Raw genomic sequence first — 16,858 nt, 5'->3', positions numbered from 1 at the left:
TGTCAAAGAACAGCTGCCACCTTCTTCTCTCAAAGGCGAATCAGAAAATTCTAGATTTAAAAAAAATGTCGGGATTTGATATGATTTTATTTGTCCCCAGAGGAAAAAAAATGATAAAATTGTTACAAATAAAGGAACTTTAATTTGCAGGTAAAACAGAAGAGTCCAGTCAGTGGCACGATATTTACAGAACAAGCAGCAGTGGGAGATCGTTACCCTATAGCTGGAAGGTCGCTGAAGTCTGTGACATTCCACTGTAAATGTAGGTGTTATTAAAAATTACAAACTGCCCTGTAATGACTTTGATAACCTCCTGTGCAGCAGCTCCTGGAAAGGAAAAAACAAACAGAACAGCACAAAACCAAACAAAAAGGGAGTTAGCAGCTGGTATTTAAGAACTAGTAAAAGAATGTTATTTATCTAGAACTCACTACACTGGAATTATTTGGGAAGTGCCTGACACAGCTCCTAGGAGGTAAAAATGCCTTTCAGGACGTTCCAGGCAGAAAGCTGTTACTGGGAAAGGCAGCTTCGCATCCACTCTGCTGTATACACTTGCTCTCTCCATGTACATATCCACACAAACACAGTAAAAACGCGCAAGCAGACAGACCCATATAAACTGTGACCTCTAAATGAAACTGAGAAGTTCAATTAAAAAAATCATATACATTTAAACTGTAAAATAAATTGAAGGGTCACTGCACTGTAATCCCTGCATGTTCTCCTGTAGCATGAAATAGTCTGTAATTTCTTCAGAAGTTACCTTTATATTAATTTTTCTAAAGCACTGCACATACCAAGTTTCATTTAAGCAGAAAAAAAATCCCAAATCCACAGACTACTTAATACATAATTATCTTCAGCACTGCATGAAGCCAAATAAAGAACTTAACTGGATATATAAATTTTGAGCATCCATTATAGAATCACAGAATCGACTGGGTTGGAAAAGACCTCAGAGATCATCGAGTCCAAGCCTTGGTCCAACTCCAGTCCGTTTACTAGATCATGGCACTAAGTGCCATGTCCAACCTCAGTTTAAAAACCTCCAGGGCCGGTGAGTCCAGCACCTCCCTGGGCAGCCATTCCAATGCCTGACCACTCTCTCTGTAAAGAATGTCTTTCTAATATCCAGCCTAAATTTCCCCTGGTAGAGTTTAAGCCCATGCCCCCTTGTCCTATTGCTGACTGCCTGGGAGAAGAGACCAATCCCCACCTGGCTAGAACTGCCCTTCAGGTAGTTATAGAGAGTCTTGATAATACCCACAGGTTGAATTAAGGTAAGCAATCAAGGCTATTTATATTTAATAGATACGTAACATAAGTGTTATTGAGTTAAAGGAAGATGTGTACTGTGTTAATTTTAATATTAGTACAATTATTCCTTTAAAAACAAACCTCAAAGCCTCTTTCAAGCATTTTATTTCAAAACACATTATAAAGCTACTAGAATTGATATACTGAGACTAATTTTTAAGTTTATTTGGTTTCTTTTACTGACTTGAAACCCTTGCTTTGTCCACCTTCTCTATACGCCATAGGAGGTTACATCTGGAGAATGAAGGGGGCAGATTTTGTTCTAACACTGTTTAAACTACAGTCTGTGATCACAGCCTTTGCTCTGACAATACAAAGTAATTAAACCAGAGGAGATTCTGACCCAAGCATGTACTGCAGCAGGTGGGTTTATTTGTATGGCCCTTCAACATACAGTGACATTCTTACCTCCCATGAAGGCAGCAACAGCATGTGGCTCAGCAGCTCCATAGCGACAACTGGAGAGCAAAGTAACACTTAGTGTTTTCAGGTCAGTTCTACCGATAAAGCAACACTTACGATATAATACTTACAACTCATGAACATAGTCATCTTTCACCACTACAGACAACCCATGTTCTTGTAAGAAACCACTGAGGCATGATTTTAGTTTTCCAATATCATCTTCTACCTGGTAGTTGTAGACACCTGGAAAACCAGTTAACTGTTTCGTCACAGAACCATAACAACATAGTCAAAGTTCATGGGTTTACATGGCAGCGAAAGAATTTTGCTTTCTGAAAAGTTTCTAAGCCAGTTAACATATTATTAGTAGACTAATAATTGCATGTTCTGTTGGTGCTACACATGGTAGTGACAAATACTGAATAGCTGAACCGATTCATAACCCACACAACCCATTTCAGTGTTATCAATTCAGATAAATTCCATAATTTCCTAATGAGAAAAAATTCTCACTTTAACTTTCACATTCTTAAAGTTAATATTAATATGGAAGCAAAACTACAACTAACACTATATTAATAGTTTATAGTATTATAGTAACTATTAGTTGTGGGGTTTTTTATGACATTAGGTAACTCTGGCATTAACATACCTGGATATCTACCATGCTGCTTATAAAATCTATCTACAGCCCGCAGCATCAGGTACAGCACTAGTTCACTGTCTGGATTATCCATATGGGAAACTGAAAACAGGAAGAGAACTGGTTAACTGGTACACACAAAATGGAAAAAAAAGGATTTTTAACTACTTGAAATCAAGTATTCCCAATGTGCTTAAACTGTAAACTCCGCACTGAAAATATAATTTAATGAAAACAACCCGCAGCTGAGAATCTCGATGAGTCAGTTTTCAGATACACAAGTTTGACTCCAGTGTATGACCAAACATATTGAAGGTATTTGATTTAAACTGGTCAGTGAAGATATTCACATTTCAGCTCTGACACATGCTCTAACATTAAATCATAGAATCATAGAATGTCAGGGGTTGGAAGGGACCTGGAAAGCTCATCCAGTGCAATCCCCCCATGGAGCAGGAACACCCAGATGAGGTTACACAGGAAGGTGTCCAGGCGGGTTGGAATGTCTGCAGAGGAGACTCCACAACCCCCCTGGGCAGCCTGGGCCAGGCTCTGCCACCCTCACTGAGAAGAAGTTTCTTCTCAAGTTTAAGTGGAACCTCTTGTGTTCCAGCTTAAACCCATTATCTCTTATTATGCCTTCAATAAAAATAATTGAGCTTTTTTTTTTTTTAATTTATCCAGGTTCAAAAAAAAAAAACAAAATGCAACATGAAGTAACTAGTTTGCTAGTTCACATACTGAAAATATAAGCTTAGAGGGGGTCAAGGCAATTAGTCTTGTAACTTTGGTCAGGTGAAAGCACCTTTCCAACTCTGTCAGAGAAAACTGAGGTACAGAAAAGAGAAATTTGAAGAAAATGTTTTATTTATGTGCTATCAAAAATAAAATCTCCATGAAAAAACACCTGAAACATGTATCAATCTGTAAGGTCATTTTTTAACTTTCAAAAATCAAATTTAATTCAACATTCTAGATGTGGAAACGATACTTGTAGTTGATGCCAAATTATAAAACTGCATAATAAAACAGAATGTGTAACATACAATTCTTTTTGATCACAAAACCATTTCAAGTTGAAAATGCAATTGAAGTATGTGCAAAACTGGAGTACTTACTGATTTCATCCTTGTTAAAAGTGTTCAAGCCATATTCTTCAGCCAGAGATCTACAGCGTACTACTCGGAGAAAAGCCGAGTTGCTGCCTAAGCAGAGGGTGCAGAAAGGAGAGCATCACCTACTTGAATGCATCACCAACTAGAAAATCTTTGCAAGTCTGTATCTTTGATGAGTTAAACATGAAACACTAAAACTTATAATAATTTCATTTAACACTTTGATGTTTCTTCCAGTTTCTTGCAGCAATAAAATCTACTGAACTACATTTAGGTCTATGATCACAAGTATTTTAGGGAAGTATTTTGTGCTTATTTACTTGTAGAATCTACATGTATCCACCATGTTAATGTAAAAGCGCACAAGACGTGTAGCTCTTCCATAGCAATTCATCAATCACAGCCATCAACTTCACATTCTCCTCTCCCATACTAAAAACAAACAAGGGTGCTTTTCCACTACATCTCCTATGATTCTATGAAAAATTCAAATATTGAGTTACTGATTAATAACTACATTGGCAGTCAAAAGTTTTTGATTCTTTGATAATTTGCATAAACACAGGGACAGAATTCAAGCATACTTACAAAATAATTTTAATTCTCTCTCTGAAATAGATTCGGGTGCCTAAAAGAGAGAATATACTCTCATTCCAGTACATACAATGACCAAAGAATTTATGTTTTCAGATATATTCACACATTCATTGTGAACTAGTCATTTTTGTTAAAATAAAATAAACAAACAAGCAAAACTCAAATTGTAAATAATATATCTCTGTACTCCTTTTGCTTTTATAGGACCAAATCAAACGTGATAAATAAAACAGACCCTGGATAAAAAATTTAATTAGAACTCATTTAAACCTTTTGAAAAAATAAGGTAACTAAGCCTTCTCTTTTCGTATCTGTCTTCTGTGACTTATGTCTGTACAGAAAGTCAGGGTAAAAGTATTTCTATCTTGTCAGAACGAGGGTAGATTTTTCATTACCTTGCCTAAGGATTGTAACAGTTTAGCAGCATGGTTACCCACAGCAGCAATATCCTTCTTCGCTTTTTCACGGTATCTGTGAATAATAAAGAAGTCTTATCAAGTACAAGATAAAGCCATCAACTTCACAGTGAAGACCATTTCTTTTTGGTTTATATTATACAGACAAAATACATGCCATGTGAATGAAGTGAGCCACCTCAAGGCCGGGAATACACCTGTTACTTCCCTGTCTGACTGTTGGGCATGGCTGGGCTGTTCACTAAACATGTGGTCTAGAAAACAGTTAAAATAAATGTAACTACAAAAAGACAGAGGAAGAACATTAAGTAGTTTCAGAACAACAGCTATGTGTCCTTCATTTGGCTTGAAGGATGTCATTCATTTCTGTATTTCAGTATTTGTGGCCATAGCGTATTAGTTCTGTTACGACCTATGACAATGCAAACATCTCTACAACACGGTATTTAATAAAATTCAATTTATGAGCTCATTAAGGAACTGTAAGTGTTCTATTTAGAATTAAATACCTAGGAAACTAGAATTTCTGTAACCTGGTTGACATACATACTGAGGAGAAAAAAACAAAGGCTGCGTTTCAGCAACAATTTGCTTTGGGCAGCAGTAGCTGGGCTATGGGATCCACTACAGGACTGTCTTTACTAGATCCAAAACCAAGAAAAGTGATCCCTTACTGCCCAGCCTTAGGAAACTGGGGTGCACTGGAGGCTGAGGCCCTGGTTCCAGACAGCCCCAGGCTGCCATGCTCCTCACACCCTCCTCACTCCACTCCCACATACACTTTTCTTTTTAAATACAGGAATTCATGCACTTTGTGAGGTCTGAAGTCATCACCATTTACTACCAATAGTAACTATTAAAGTAAAAACCGTATACTTACACGTTTTGCAACTTGATGAATTTATTGGAGTCTGCGATCATGTCAGGAATAGTGCCCCGGACAGGCAAGCTTCCTTGTCCCTCATTTGCCACAAATTCCTTCACAGCTCGAGCCAAAACCCAGAAGGAGGGTGACTGCAAATGCACAAGAGATAGTCACGTACACAAATGTTATTTATGATGCTTCTGCTACATTTAAGCTTTACCCTTAATTACTCATTACCTGCTCTGTGAGGTTTATGCAGCAATCATCATTAAAAATCTCTTCAATGCATCTTGGAATCTATGAAAAAAATAAAACGGGTTTGTATTTACTTGACTTGGGATTTCCTGAACTCTCTCAACACTCACTACATAGATGAGCCAACTCTAAGTGACCTCAGAGTTTCACACCAAAATCTCTGCTGAATCTTGCATACTTAGTGCTTTTCAAACATATTTCAAATAGTAGCACTGCCTGAAAACAAGGCACGTGCTTCTGATCTAGATAAACATTACAAACAAAATCTCACCTCACTTCCATCTTCCACAAGGAAGATTTAAAAAACTGGCAGCACTATCAGCAAAAGGTACCACCGGTATCAGCAAAAGGTACCACCGGTATCAGCAAAAGGTACCACCGGTATCAGCAAAAGGTACCACCGGTATCAGCAAAAGGTACCACCGGTATCAGCTGTCCATCCTACCGGCCAGACGTGGAGCAGCAAAAAAGCCAGGGAAGTAAAGAGGGGCTGCAGAAGTGAGTGGTTTGACCCCTTAACTGCCAGATTTCAGTCTGACACATAAACTGAAATAAATCACTAATAACCTGGGACACGGCTTGTAGTGGCCCAGATGTGAGCACTAAGTTTTACCTGCTGCTTTTTTGGGAGACTTAATGTGACTGTGCAAGCAAGGACCAGCACCGTTCAAATAAAAACTGAATGTCATCCACAAAGAATCACAAAATGTTTTTTTACCCCATGTAACTTTTGCAATTTACTATGGATGAGAAATTAAAGAAATCAGATGTCAATTCTAAACCATGAGTTACTGCTTCAGGATTATTTAAAAACAACAAAAACGTCATTTTTAACACCTTTTTGCTTGATCAGTTTATGAAAGGAATTCCATAACATGTTTCTTCAAAGAGGAAAGTACTGAATTTGCTGAGTCAAAGGTCCCTTGCAGCACCTCACTTCTATACAGAATCAATACTGCAGCAAGCGGCTTCAATATAGCATCATTTCAACAAAGGCTTTTTCTCCTAGCAATGTATGTAAATCGAACATCACCCACACTAGTGGCTGCTAATTTACCAAGCGCTCCACAGTTTGATCTGTAAAAGAAACGTGGTAAAGTCTAAGCCAGGCATGCATTGCTAATGAACTCTGGCTACTGATTCTTTCTGTACTTGAATTCACATCTTCAGGACAGAAGCGTAGCTTCCCTGCATGAGCAAGGAAATAAAAATTTCCATAAGCTACAGTGCCACCTAGTCTAGGTCTATTTTACTACACATTATTTCAATTTTTAAAACTGTAATAATCCCGTTTTACCTAAATATAAACGTTGCAAATGGAATTTCTGTCCTAAAAGTGCATAATATGTTCTGAAAAAATGAGGTAGTTGAAGTTTCTTCAGTTTTGTCCCATAAATGTTTATTTTACCTCTGTAGTATTTAATGCGGTGTTCACATTTTTTATAGCTTCTTCAAAGTTTTCCTCATCTTCTGGGGTCCCACTTTCATTCTTTAAGATACCTTATTGAAAACAAATAAACCAAAACTCATGTTCTGAGTTACAATTCATCATGTGGGTCTTACCAACAGAGCAGACTGGCTTTGAATGCATTTGGGGCATAATAACTAAGCAGCAAAAAACTGGATTACTAGTAAGACGTACTGATAAAATCAGCTACATGTACATTCTGCATCAGATTAGTTTTCCTGTGATGTTATGTACAAGTTGCTTATCACAAATATATCAGTTTATTTGTGTGAGAAAGAGAGTAGAGTTTCATAATCACTGAATGAATGCAGATGGTGGTAAAAAGGCAATTCAACTCTCCTTCCCAGCCCCAGTCATGTCTTGGTGTGTTTTTTCGGTCAAATCTGTCAACACTTACAAACCCACCCAACAAGCCAGACCAAGAAATGGACTGCACTAAAAACCTAATTTAACCAAAGGTAATCACTACAGACCGGTTCCCAGCCCAGCCCGGGGATGAAGATGACAGAACACTCCGCAATGTGCACGTGGGCCAGCTTTAAATGAGAGAATACCAGAAGTTCAGTTACTGGTTTTATTCTACAATAATCTATGGCAACATATTTCTAGATCTTAGAAACCCCTCACTGATTTTAGCATCTGCAAGCACCTGCGTAAGACAGTCATTGTGCAAAAGAATTGTACTGCATGTGCCAGCAGACTCTCATAAATCAACCCGGAGAGAACTTCGGATTATTTTCCAGATATTGCCTCACATATTTCTGCCAGTATGAATAAGCGACTCTACGACATATATTACCTTGCCGAATCAGTTGTCTGAAAGCTTCTTTTTCTTTGTAACTCTTAGGCAACTGGTCACTGTTCTAAATTGAAAAACACAAAAATATTTCTATTTAAAACAGCTATTGCTAATTTCATTGTGCTCAGACTGCTGAACTCCAGAAGTCTGTCACTGTCCACACATATTCACTTCTATTTCAACTAGTAAACTTTTTAATGGTTTCACCCTCTTTTCTTTATTTGTTACACATTGCGAACATAATAACCTAGTTTAGAAAAGAACTAATTAAAGAGGTAGTAACAATAATACCGATGATTTATGAAGTTTTGCAATATACCTCGTTGAACCATTTTGTTAGATATTTGGCTACAATCACAATCCACGGAGTGTGGCTGTGGTCCTGTAATTGAAGAGCAGAGAAACATTTGTCAAGTTGAGAAAAGATAAAAATGGGACGCAAATTACAAATCTATTTTAAATGTACATATCTAACATCCCCTCCACTGTTGTAAAAACGCAGGACACGCTCCACATTTCAGCTCAGAAATAACATTCTCTAACTACTATAAAACAAATCACTAAATCACTATTCCCTTACTTAAAAGAAGGGTGGCTGAGCCAAGTTCTCCAACATTTATCCAAAGTGGAACTTATGTTATGCAAAAACATCCACACTGCAAAGCCCTGCAGCAGTAGGCAATCATAAATATTCTTTTAAAAATGGGAGGCACGAGGAAATAAATCTAATAAAATATCCAAGTTGTCCAACAATATTCATTACTTCCCAACACCCCCATTTGCTTAAGATATAAATACAGACAGTAATATGTGGGGCAAAGGTAAAAAATAGCACTTTGTGACTGATAGTGCAGTTGCCTCTGCTCAGCTGAGGCTCGGCAGCACGAGAAGTAATCTGTGAAGAGTCATCCTCATAGAACCCCTGTTCTGTGTCTGCATCTGTCGTAGAGCACATAATGTAAACCACATACCAACCTTTTTGTCCATATGATCCAAGTCATAAGACTGAATGTGTTCCCTCAGTTCCGGAAATGGTTTGTCCAGTCTCAGATCTTCTAACGTATTGTCAGGATGGGATTCAACAACTGTGAGAAAAAGTTACACAATGCATATCACACTTACGTTCGACCTTCAAAACAGCACTATACACCGAATACAGCACATCATCTGCTCCTTATGCTGCTTGATTCTCAGAGTAAGTGTTTTGTGTAATTAATTTTAATGTGAGATAATCTCAATTTTACTATTTGTTGCAGTCCATATGATTTCTATGCATTCCTCCAAGAGTGCTCCTAGTGACAAACTGCAAACTACATAAGACTTAACAAATACTAAATACAACACAAAATAAAGATGGAAAAAAAAAAGTGACATCACATATTGAACCCTTAAGGCTTTTAGAAGAGTCTTTATCTCAGGAAACCCTCTAACCTGTATGTTCTTTCATAACGATCCTCATATAACCAACCAGTCCATAAGTCCTGCAGACCAGCAGAGGAATGTTGGAATTCCAGAGAAGTTCAGCCAAGCGCAGCAACGTACTGTAAGGAAAACCACTTGTTTTGTCAGATATACGAGAGGACAACAGTTAACTACAAACTTAACTCTTACACAAGTTGCTTGTGAAAGGTAATTTTTCTATGGGAGAACTCTAATATTATCATGATTCTAAGCACATACCAGGTCATTAATTTTATATGTGAATTTACACTAGGTTAGAAATATATTTATCCATTAGCTCACTTATATTTAACTCTATTCTCCCAAATGTTCCAACTATCAATTAAACAAAAAACTCCAATGAGATTGGTATGTTGCACAAACATAACTTCCAGTAGGGGCAATTCCAATCACAGGCTTTTGCATAGCATATAAATACTCTTTATTCACAGATGTCTGCAGGAAAATCACCACTTCAAAGAGGCAAGTTGACTCTTATTTCTTTAAGAGACAGTATCTCCAGCTCCTCTATAAGTAGAGGGAGGGAGATATATATGAAGTATGAACAGCCTCTTCCTTACAAAACCAAGATTTAACTATTCATCTATCCAGCAACCTCTTGCCTCTGTGGAGGCAGCTTTGCTACTGAAACAGGAACGTCCTCTTCTCCACCAGTTTCTCAATATTCTGAGAACTGTCATTTTTCCTGTGTACTGTTCCCTGGAAGGCAGCACAGGAGACACCTCTCAGCAAGTTTCTACAGGCAAAATAAATATATACACGGGTAAAATGGAAAAACCTACACAAAAGATAAAGCAGATTCACAAAAATCTAAAGGTATCACAGCTCCTATGATCTGTTAGGTTTTACATAAGAACACTTGTTATAGTGATTTTGGACCAGAAACAACTTTCACTACAAGAGCAGTTGACATAGAAGAATATATCTGGAGACAGCAACTATGAGTCAGACGGGGATCTGAAGAAGGTTTTAAACTATGTAGTAATATATTAAAGGTCTGTAGAAAAAATGCCATAATTTACTGTAACTTTTCTTCACAATGACAGAGTTGCATTTTGCGTAAGTTTTCCTGCAAACATATGCCTGCAATTGAAACCTGCTTTTACAACTGAATGAAAACAAACAAAAAACAACTTCAGGTTACTCTTTACCTTTCTGGTAGTTGGGTTGCAACCACCAAGTTAAACCGATTAAAAAAGGAAGGGTCATTCTCTAGAAGTTTTTCTGGACTCTAAATAGTTGGGAAAAAAAACAAATGTCAGGAAACACACAGGTATTATTTCAGACTTTCATCACATTGTGTACCAGGAAACATACGACTGATTTCAGAAAACAAACCTCTTCGACAAAGTTTCCAGAAACATCATTGTTCAGTTCTTGCAAGAGCTCAGTAGCACTCTGGGCACGATTCTGTTTCAGAAAAATCAAAACAATGTTTAACCTCCTGAACTGTAATTTATATAGCATATCAGTACTACATATGCAGCATGCTAAAAAAAAAATACATGAGGTAGGATTTCTTATTCCAAGTCTTGCTTATCTGAAGAAAAAAATAAATCCCTTTACAGCAGGCACTTGTTTGAGTCCATCTTCAGTAATATCATTTTAAAAACAAAAGTTATGTGACAGCTATGTATTCCTTTCCAGGAGTTGCCAATGCCTTTGGACTCTCCCATTTTTGTGATTCTTTTTACCCACCATTCACCTCTCTACTCTTAGTTTTACTCCTTCAACCACAATTCTCTTTCATCTTAACCTTCCAAATATTTTCTTAACTGTGTCCTGTTCATTTTTCCATTCAATCTTACCAGAATTGAACTTATCTTCTCACTTATGAGCGACTAAAAAGCAAGCATGGGGTATTTTGACAAAGAATACATAGATTTTAACCTATCCACATATGTTTTTAGCATTACTCATAATACTACATTTGACTATTAACTCAACACTTTCATGCTTTCAACACACCTAAATTAACACTTGTTACGTCCTTACCTGACCAATATGGCTTTTTTGTAGGAAGAAACTGAAAAGGAGACAAGAGTTACATGTGAGGTTGTATTTTGAAGAAAAACAACATTAAAGCTACATTTGTAGTGCAGAGTATGCTGCTGACTCCCATACACAAACTAATTCCCCTTAAATGTGCCTTTCTGCACTGTAATATTTTCCTCATGATCAGTTTCTTAAGGAAGCTTTCCAATGCCTGGACCACAAATCTGAAAGATAAGACACACCAAACTCCTCGAGAAGCCAGGATCATACCGCAGATTCGTTTTCACTAGGCTAATTAAAGATCCATTGGTACTCATTTCTGTATGTAACGGAATACCCTCTGCCCACACATAACCCTTGTAAGTAGACAGATATTTGTAGGTATCTACCTGAACCATAAGAGAACGGGATCTAGAACGAGCAAAGAGATCGTTTCTATAGGATTCATAAAGAGTTTCTTATCCTTTCCCCTGCTGCACACAGCCTTTAAAGCTGTGAAAGCTAATAGGTGGCTATTAGCCTAATTTCACAATGATAAACTAAAAATAAGTTATTTGCACAATGAAAATTTTGGAAAATACATTTAGTCATGCTGGAACACAAGGAAATCTTGCATTATCATGTATCAAGATTACAGCAAACAGGTTCTTTTTGAATGTTTTTATATTGAGCAAACTACTGTCTTTATAAACTCGATTTGTGAAGCAAACAGACCTGTAAGATACAAAAACAGCAACTAAAAAACCATGTAAAATTTAGGAGCTAATTTCAAAACTATCATGCATGCTGTGTGTGCCACAAACGTCCCAAAGCACAAAAGACTTGGAGAAATACATCTGGGGTTTTAAAGTTATTAAGAATCTTATAGAATTCCTTAACAAGTACACTAACAGAACTACTTATGAAACCCTGTTACTTCTCATTTTTATCAGAAACTAGTAACAAACCTACTTATTTCCAACATCTTCTCCAGAGACCCAATTCCCATCGACAATTGTAAATGAACCAATACCTTGGGGGAAAAAAAAGTTACAATAAATAACTAGGCATTAGGAAATTATCAGGTACATCACTACAAAATGCAAAAGAAGTATCTTCTTACCTGGCAGCACTAAGTTTTTGAGTATTTCAGTTCCCGTCGCTGTTGCATTTATCACACAAACATGGGCAGATTCTAAAGCTTCTTGTCCATGGTCACCCCACAATCTACATCGGGATGGAAACAGAAACATTCTGATGTCATTTCATTTCAGATAATAATGCCAATATAAAGAATTTTTTAAACATTTAAGCAATCCCAAATGGAAGCTTGCATACTGCTCTCCATTCAACCGAGAAGTGGCTAAATCACAGTAACCAGGATGAGCTTTCCTTAAGAAAACTTGGTGTGACAAACATGAAACTTTCTGAAGAGCAACCCAATTTTACTGACATTTCATTCCCTCCATCTATTATACTCTGCACGTTTTCTGTTGTAAAATATTTAGCTTTTTAAAAATCAGCATGTTGTCCTAAAACTGAATGTTCTGGGGTTTGTAAGTTTTATTATAATACATTTTAATGGTTTTTAATATTTTTTACGATTTATAATACAAGACACTGAAAGGCACCAGCAGATGGAAACGACTCTTGTATTCACTACGTCTATGAGATAACACAGGCTGCACTGGGGACAGGACAGTACTCGGGCACAAACCCCACACACGGGCAGGAATGTTACTCAGTGCAGCTGCAGAGAAGAACGTTACTGCCCAGGCACAGCAAAGCATTATAACTAAGGCTCTCAAATGTGTACAAGATGTGCAGATGAACCCAAGCCACACTCCAAATGCAGGCTGGCTCCGCTACGAGCCGCCCCCGCCTCACTTCACCTGGCGCCTTTTTCCCTACGCAGGCACGAACGCGCCGCTGCCCGGCGGAGCCGAGAGGCGAGCGGCCCAACAGCCCGGCCGGCCCGGCCACGGCCTCCCCGCCACCCGGGCTCCGCCGCAGCCGGCACTGCCGCTCCCCGGCGGCTCAGCGGGGCAGCGAGCAGCCCGGCCCGCCCAGCGCAGCCGCAGCCGCGCCGCCCGCCGCACCTCTCCCTACGAGCGGCCGCGGAGGGGCCCGGCGATGGGACGGGCAGCCAGAGCCGCAGGAGCGCGGGCTGCGGCCGGCGACAGCCCCGCAGAACCCGGCCGCAGCCCCCACCGCGCTACCTCAGCTGCCGGTCGTATCTCTGCTCCTTGAGGCTGGCCCGGCCCGCCTGCGCCATTGCCCCACGCTCCCCGGCAGCCGCTGCGCAGGCGCGGGCGGGCGCATGCGCGGGGCCGCTGGACGGCGCTGCGGGCCGCCGGAGCGGGAGCCGACCGGGGGGCGGGGCTGTGGGAGGGGCGGGGCTGTGGGCGGGGCGAGGTGGAGCGACGCGGGAGGGGCGCACTCGGCTCCTCCTCCCCGGCGGGACGCGTCCCGGGCTCCCTGCGGGAGACACGGGCGGTGCTGCAGTCCTGTGGCGAGAAGCGGGAGAATTCGTGTTGACGCGGAGATTTGAGCAGATCCGGTCGGGATCCGGTGGGGATGCCGTCATTGTTCAGTGAGATCGAGACGGCAGTTTGGAAAACGGTGGGAAAAACCCGCGCCGAGCGAGGTCGGGGTGTCTTTGGGGACACTGGTGGGAATCACAAGCACAGAAACACAGGATGCGTTTCCTTCAGGAATACATTTCTAAAAATAAGGTCCCATTCCGAAAACTCATGTTCAAAAAAGGTATTTCTCTTCATATCTCAACCCACTTTCTGGTGTGAAGTTTTGAGGCGTTTTACAGCAGTCTGAGTCAGAAGCCCTGCAGGTACCCGCACTCAGGAAAATCAGGTTAGATACATTTGCAGAGTTGGTGTACACTATTACAATTATTTCTATTCAGTATTGAGACAAAAAAAACTGAAATCTTTTGTATCTATGCACTTCTGTTATGAAAATCTTTCCATACAGGATCAATACAGCTTGTCCTGTGAAGCGCACTAAAAAAGGAAAGCTTCACACCTTTAAAAATTTCAACAACAAAAGAGAGGTCCTAAAATGTGTGCATTGTTCCCATTTGTTAGCCCATAAAAGAGTATTGTGATCCTTTCAATCTGCTTTTCTTTAGTATATTTAATTTGCTAGTTATCTGCTGGCATAAATTATACAACGGTGCAATCTAGTGTTTTATGTCTCGTAGATGATGTTATAACACAGTATAGTGCTTCCTCTTTTGTTTTCCCATGTACATTATCTCCTCCAAAGTTCATTTTTCTCAGGCTTTGTGTTTGCTATGTCACAGTAAATCCTTCCTTCTGTTGAAATTTCAGTGACTGTTGCAATGTTCGTAGGAATGTTCTGTTTACCAAAACCAAAAGGTGTCTTGTTCTGTTCTTGCTATCTGCTGCAATTATACAGTTTCAACTGGACAAACCATAAATTATAAGATTATTTCAGACTTAGTTCCAAAATATAGTGCCCATTTCTGCTATAAAGGAGCCAAGTGTTTATAGCTTTAAAAGTCAAAGACAAATAATAATAAAAAATGGTATGTGAAGGCTGGGAAGCCCTTGAGAGAGCCAGGTATCCCATTCCTCTTTTTCTACCCAGCTTTCCTGTCATGTACACACTGGCTATCACTTATAGCAAAAACTGTATTGAAGCTATTTTGGTCTTTCCTCTTGGGTACTGTCACTGTCTCTTTTATGTTTCCTAAATCAAACCATTTAAACCTCCATTTTGAGGAGTCGACTTCCCGCCGTGTCTCCAGCAGGTTTCTCTTGTCTCAGATGTCTTCCTGCGCCTGCTCTTGTAGTCCACACACATAGATTGCGTTTTGAATGTGAGAAGATAAAAGCTGAAATGGTGAGTGGCGTCAAACGCGTGTAGACATTGGGCCACTTCATCGGCACTATATTCTGTCAGCAAGATCTGAGCCTCAGGTTTAAAATTTCACTTGAAAAGTTGCTCAGTATTTTCTGTCTTGCATATGGTTTTCCCCAGTCTATAGTCGGCTTTCTCAATACAGAAAATTCCTCTTCTATTTATTCTTTTCTCTGATAAGTTGGTATTTTTGTACTTTTCCCCATGGTCTAGAACAGCTTTCTTGACTATTCACATCTGGCTGACTCTATCTACAGCTGGTTTCCCTGCCTACAAACACAGCAAAGAGCCACACAAGAATAAGAACCAAGGCATCACGGCTTCTCACAGCTCATTTGTGCTACTAAGCAGCAAAGCATTTGAACGCAAAGGCAGCGCTGCTGTACTGATTCCAGTATTTGAGTCACACGAGGACCTGGGTGTGCAGCCTGACCACAGACATCCCAGCAGGGTCAGCGCCTGTGCAGGGACCTGAGGAGATCTCGGAAGTTCAACAGCACCAAATTGAGAAGATGACCTGAGTAAGTCATTGCAGAACTACTCCGTGGACACCTTTACAGCAGTTTACATCACTTATCTAGCGATTTAGCTTGCATCAGCGAATCTCAAAGGTTTTACAGCTGAATCCTATGGAGAGGTCCTGAAAAAGGAAATGAATTCTTACGATGCAGTATCACAACATAAAAGTTGCATTAAACGCTTCCATTGATTTTTTCTTCCATTTTCCTGATTGCATAATAGAAGAATCCCTATTTCTATGTCCTATTGTCTTTGTGAAAATCAATGTATTTATAAAACGTAGCCTTGAAAGACAGCTTTTCCTCAGATCTAACAAAATTACTACCGAGGAGCCATTTTTCTTGCCACAGAGATGTCTTAAGACATTTTACAGCTGCAGATTTGGTGTCTCCTTGTAGCCTCTTCATGGGCTTAGCAGGGTGCAGGCAACTACTGCACCATAACAGATAACTGAGGCTTCACAGATCACCTCCTTTCTCTAGTGTCTGCTGTGTTCTATTCCCTAACATAACCACTTTTTTTTCCCAGTTTCTTTATACTTAGAAAAAACAAAACAAGCAATAACAACAAATAAAATAAAACAAAAAAAAACCCACAAGAGATTGCCAATTTATCCTTAATTATTGTGATTTTTACCTTGTTTGAATGTAGCACAAGTATTTTTTTTCTGAGATGAGAATGTTCTCCCTCTGACCTAAGCACTGATTCTGAAGTTTTAATTACAGATCAGGTGGAAACATCATTCTTCGTTTGCTTGTTTGTTTGCAGATGGAGAGAGTGTTTGAGAAAAGAGAGGCAGTAACTTGATGATGTTTCCCCCTGCAGAACATAAAGTGAGAAGGACAGTTCCCATTACAATCTGCCAGAGTTACTGTGCCCTGTTGCTCAGAGCAGGTTATGGCTCTTGCTTCCTTCTGGTGTAAAATGGGAAAATACTACAACCTTTTCCTAAGTTTGACCCCAATGCGACCTGGACAGCCTGGGTTCCTCGGTTTTATTTTCCTCCTCTGTGCCGCGCTACAAACAGGGTGAGGAGCAGCAAAGCTGGGAGCGGGAGGCAGGCGGTGCTTCCCCCTCCCGCAGGGCTCGCTCTGTGTCTTTAAGGGGCCGCCCCCCCG

The 16,858-nt window shown here is 39.7% G+C and overlaps 1 protein-coding gene across 2 annotated transcripts; it reads right to left on the bottom strand.

Annotated features, from left to right (window-relative positions):
• Nucleotides 1-68: 68 nt before the first annotated feature.
• Nucleotides 69-13,696, bottom strand: NAE1 (NEDD8 activating enzyme E1 subunit 1). 2 transcript variants are annotated; one of them, XM_065028446.1, is made up of 20 exons: nt 13,538-13,696; nt 12,442-12,545; nt 12,291-12,351; nt 11,340-11,370; nt 10,683-10,754; nt 10,496-10,575; nt 9,315-9,424; nt 8,859-8,968; nt 8,203-8,265; nt 7,884-7,947; nt 7,025-7,116; nt 5,599-5,658; nt 5,377-5,510; nt 4,476-4,551; nt 4,072-4,111; nt 3,487-3,573; nt 2,378-2,470; nt 1,854-1,968; nt 1,729-1,778; nt 69-327 (listed from the first exon to the last, which is right to left on the bottom strand). In XM_065028446.1, the coding sequence occupies exons 1-20, from the start codon at nt 13,591-13,593 to the stop codon at nt 218-220; spliced, it is 1,608 nt and encodes a 535-aa protein (XP_064884518.1). In that variant the 5' UTR covers nt 13,594-13,696; the 3' UTR covers nt 69-217. The 2 variants fall into 2 exon arrangements, with proteins under 2 accessions (XP_064884518.1, XP_064884519.1); XM_065028447.1 differs by having other exon boundaries at nt 12,287-12,351; nt 13,538-13,634.
• Between the last annotated feature and the right edge of the window lie 3,162 nt (nt 13,697-16,858).

This window comes from Columba livia, chromosome 13 (genome assembly GCF_036013475.1).
Source record: "Columba livia isolate bColLiv1 breed racing homer chromosome 13, bColLiv1.pat.W.v2, whole genome shotgun sequence".
Lineage (NCBI taxonomy): Eukaryota > Metazoa > Chordata > Aves > Columbiformes > Columbidae > Columba > Columba livia.
The sequence above is the reverse complement of the archived record's forward strand: the minus strand, read 5'-3'. Positions and strand labels throughout refer to the sequence as shown.

What these genes read in the sequence shown, in the direction of transcription:
- NAE1 (XM_065028446.1), bottom strand. Translation starts at nt 13,593, where the DNA reads ATGGCGCAGGCGGGCCGGGCCAGCCTCAAGGAGCAGAGATACGACCGG. An exon ending in TGTTACAATCCTTAGGCAAG is followed by an intron (nt 4,112 to 4,475) that starts GTAATGAAAAAT and finishes TCTCTCTTTTAG; the next exon opens with GCACCCGAATCTATTTCAGA. An exon ending in GAGAGAATTAAAATTATTTT is followed by an intron (nt 3,574 to 4,071) that starts GTAAGTATGCTT and finishes CCCTCTGCTTAG; the next exon opens with GCAGCAACTCGGCTTTTCTC.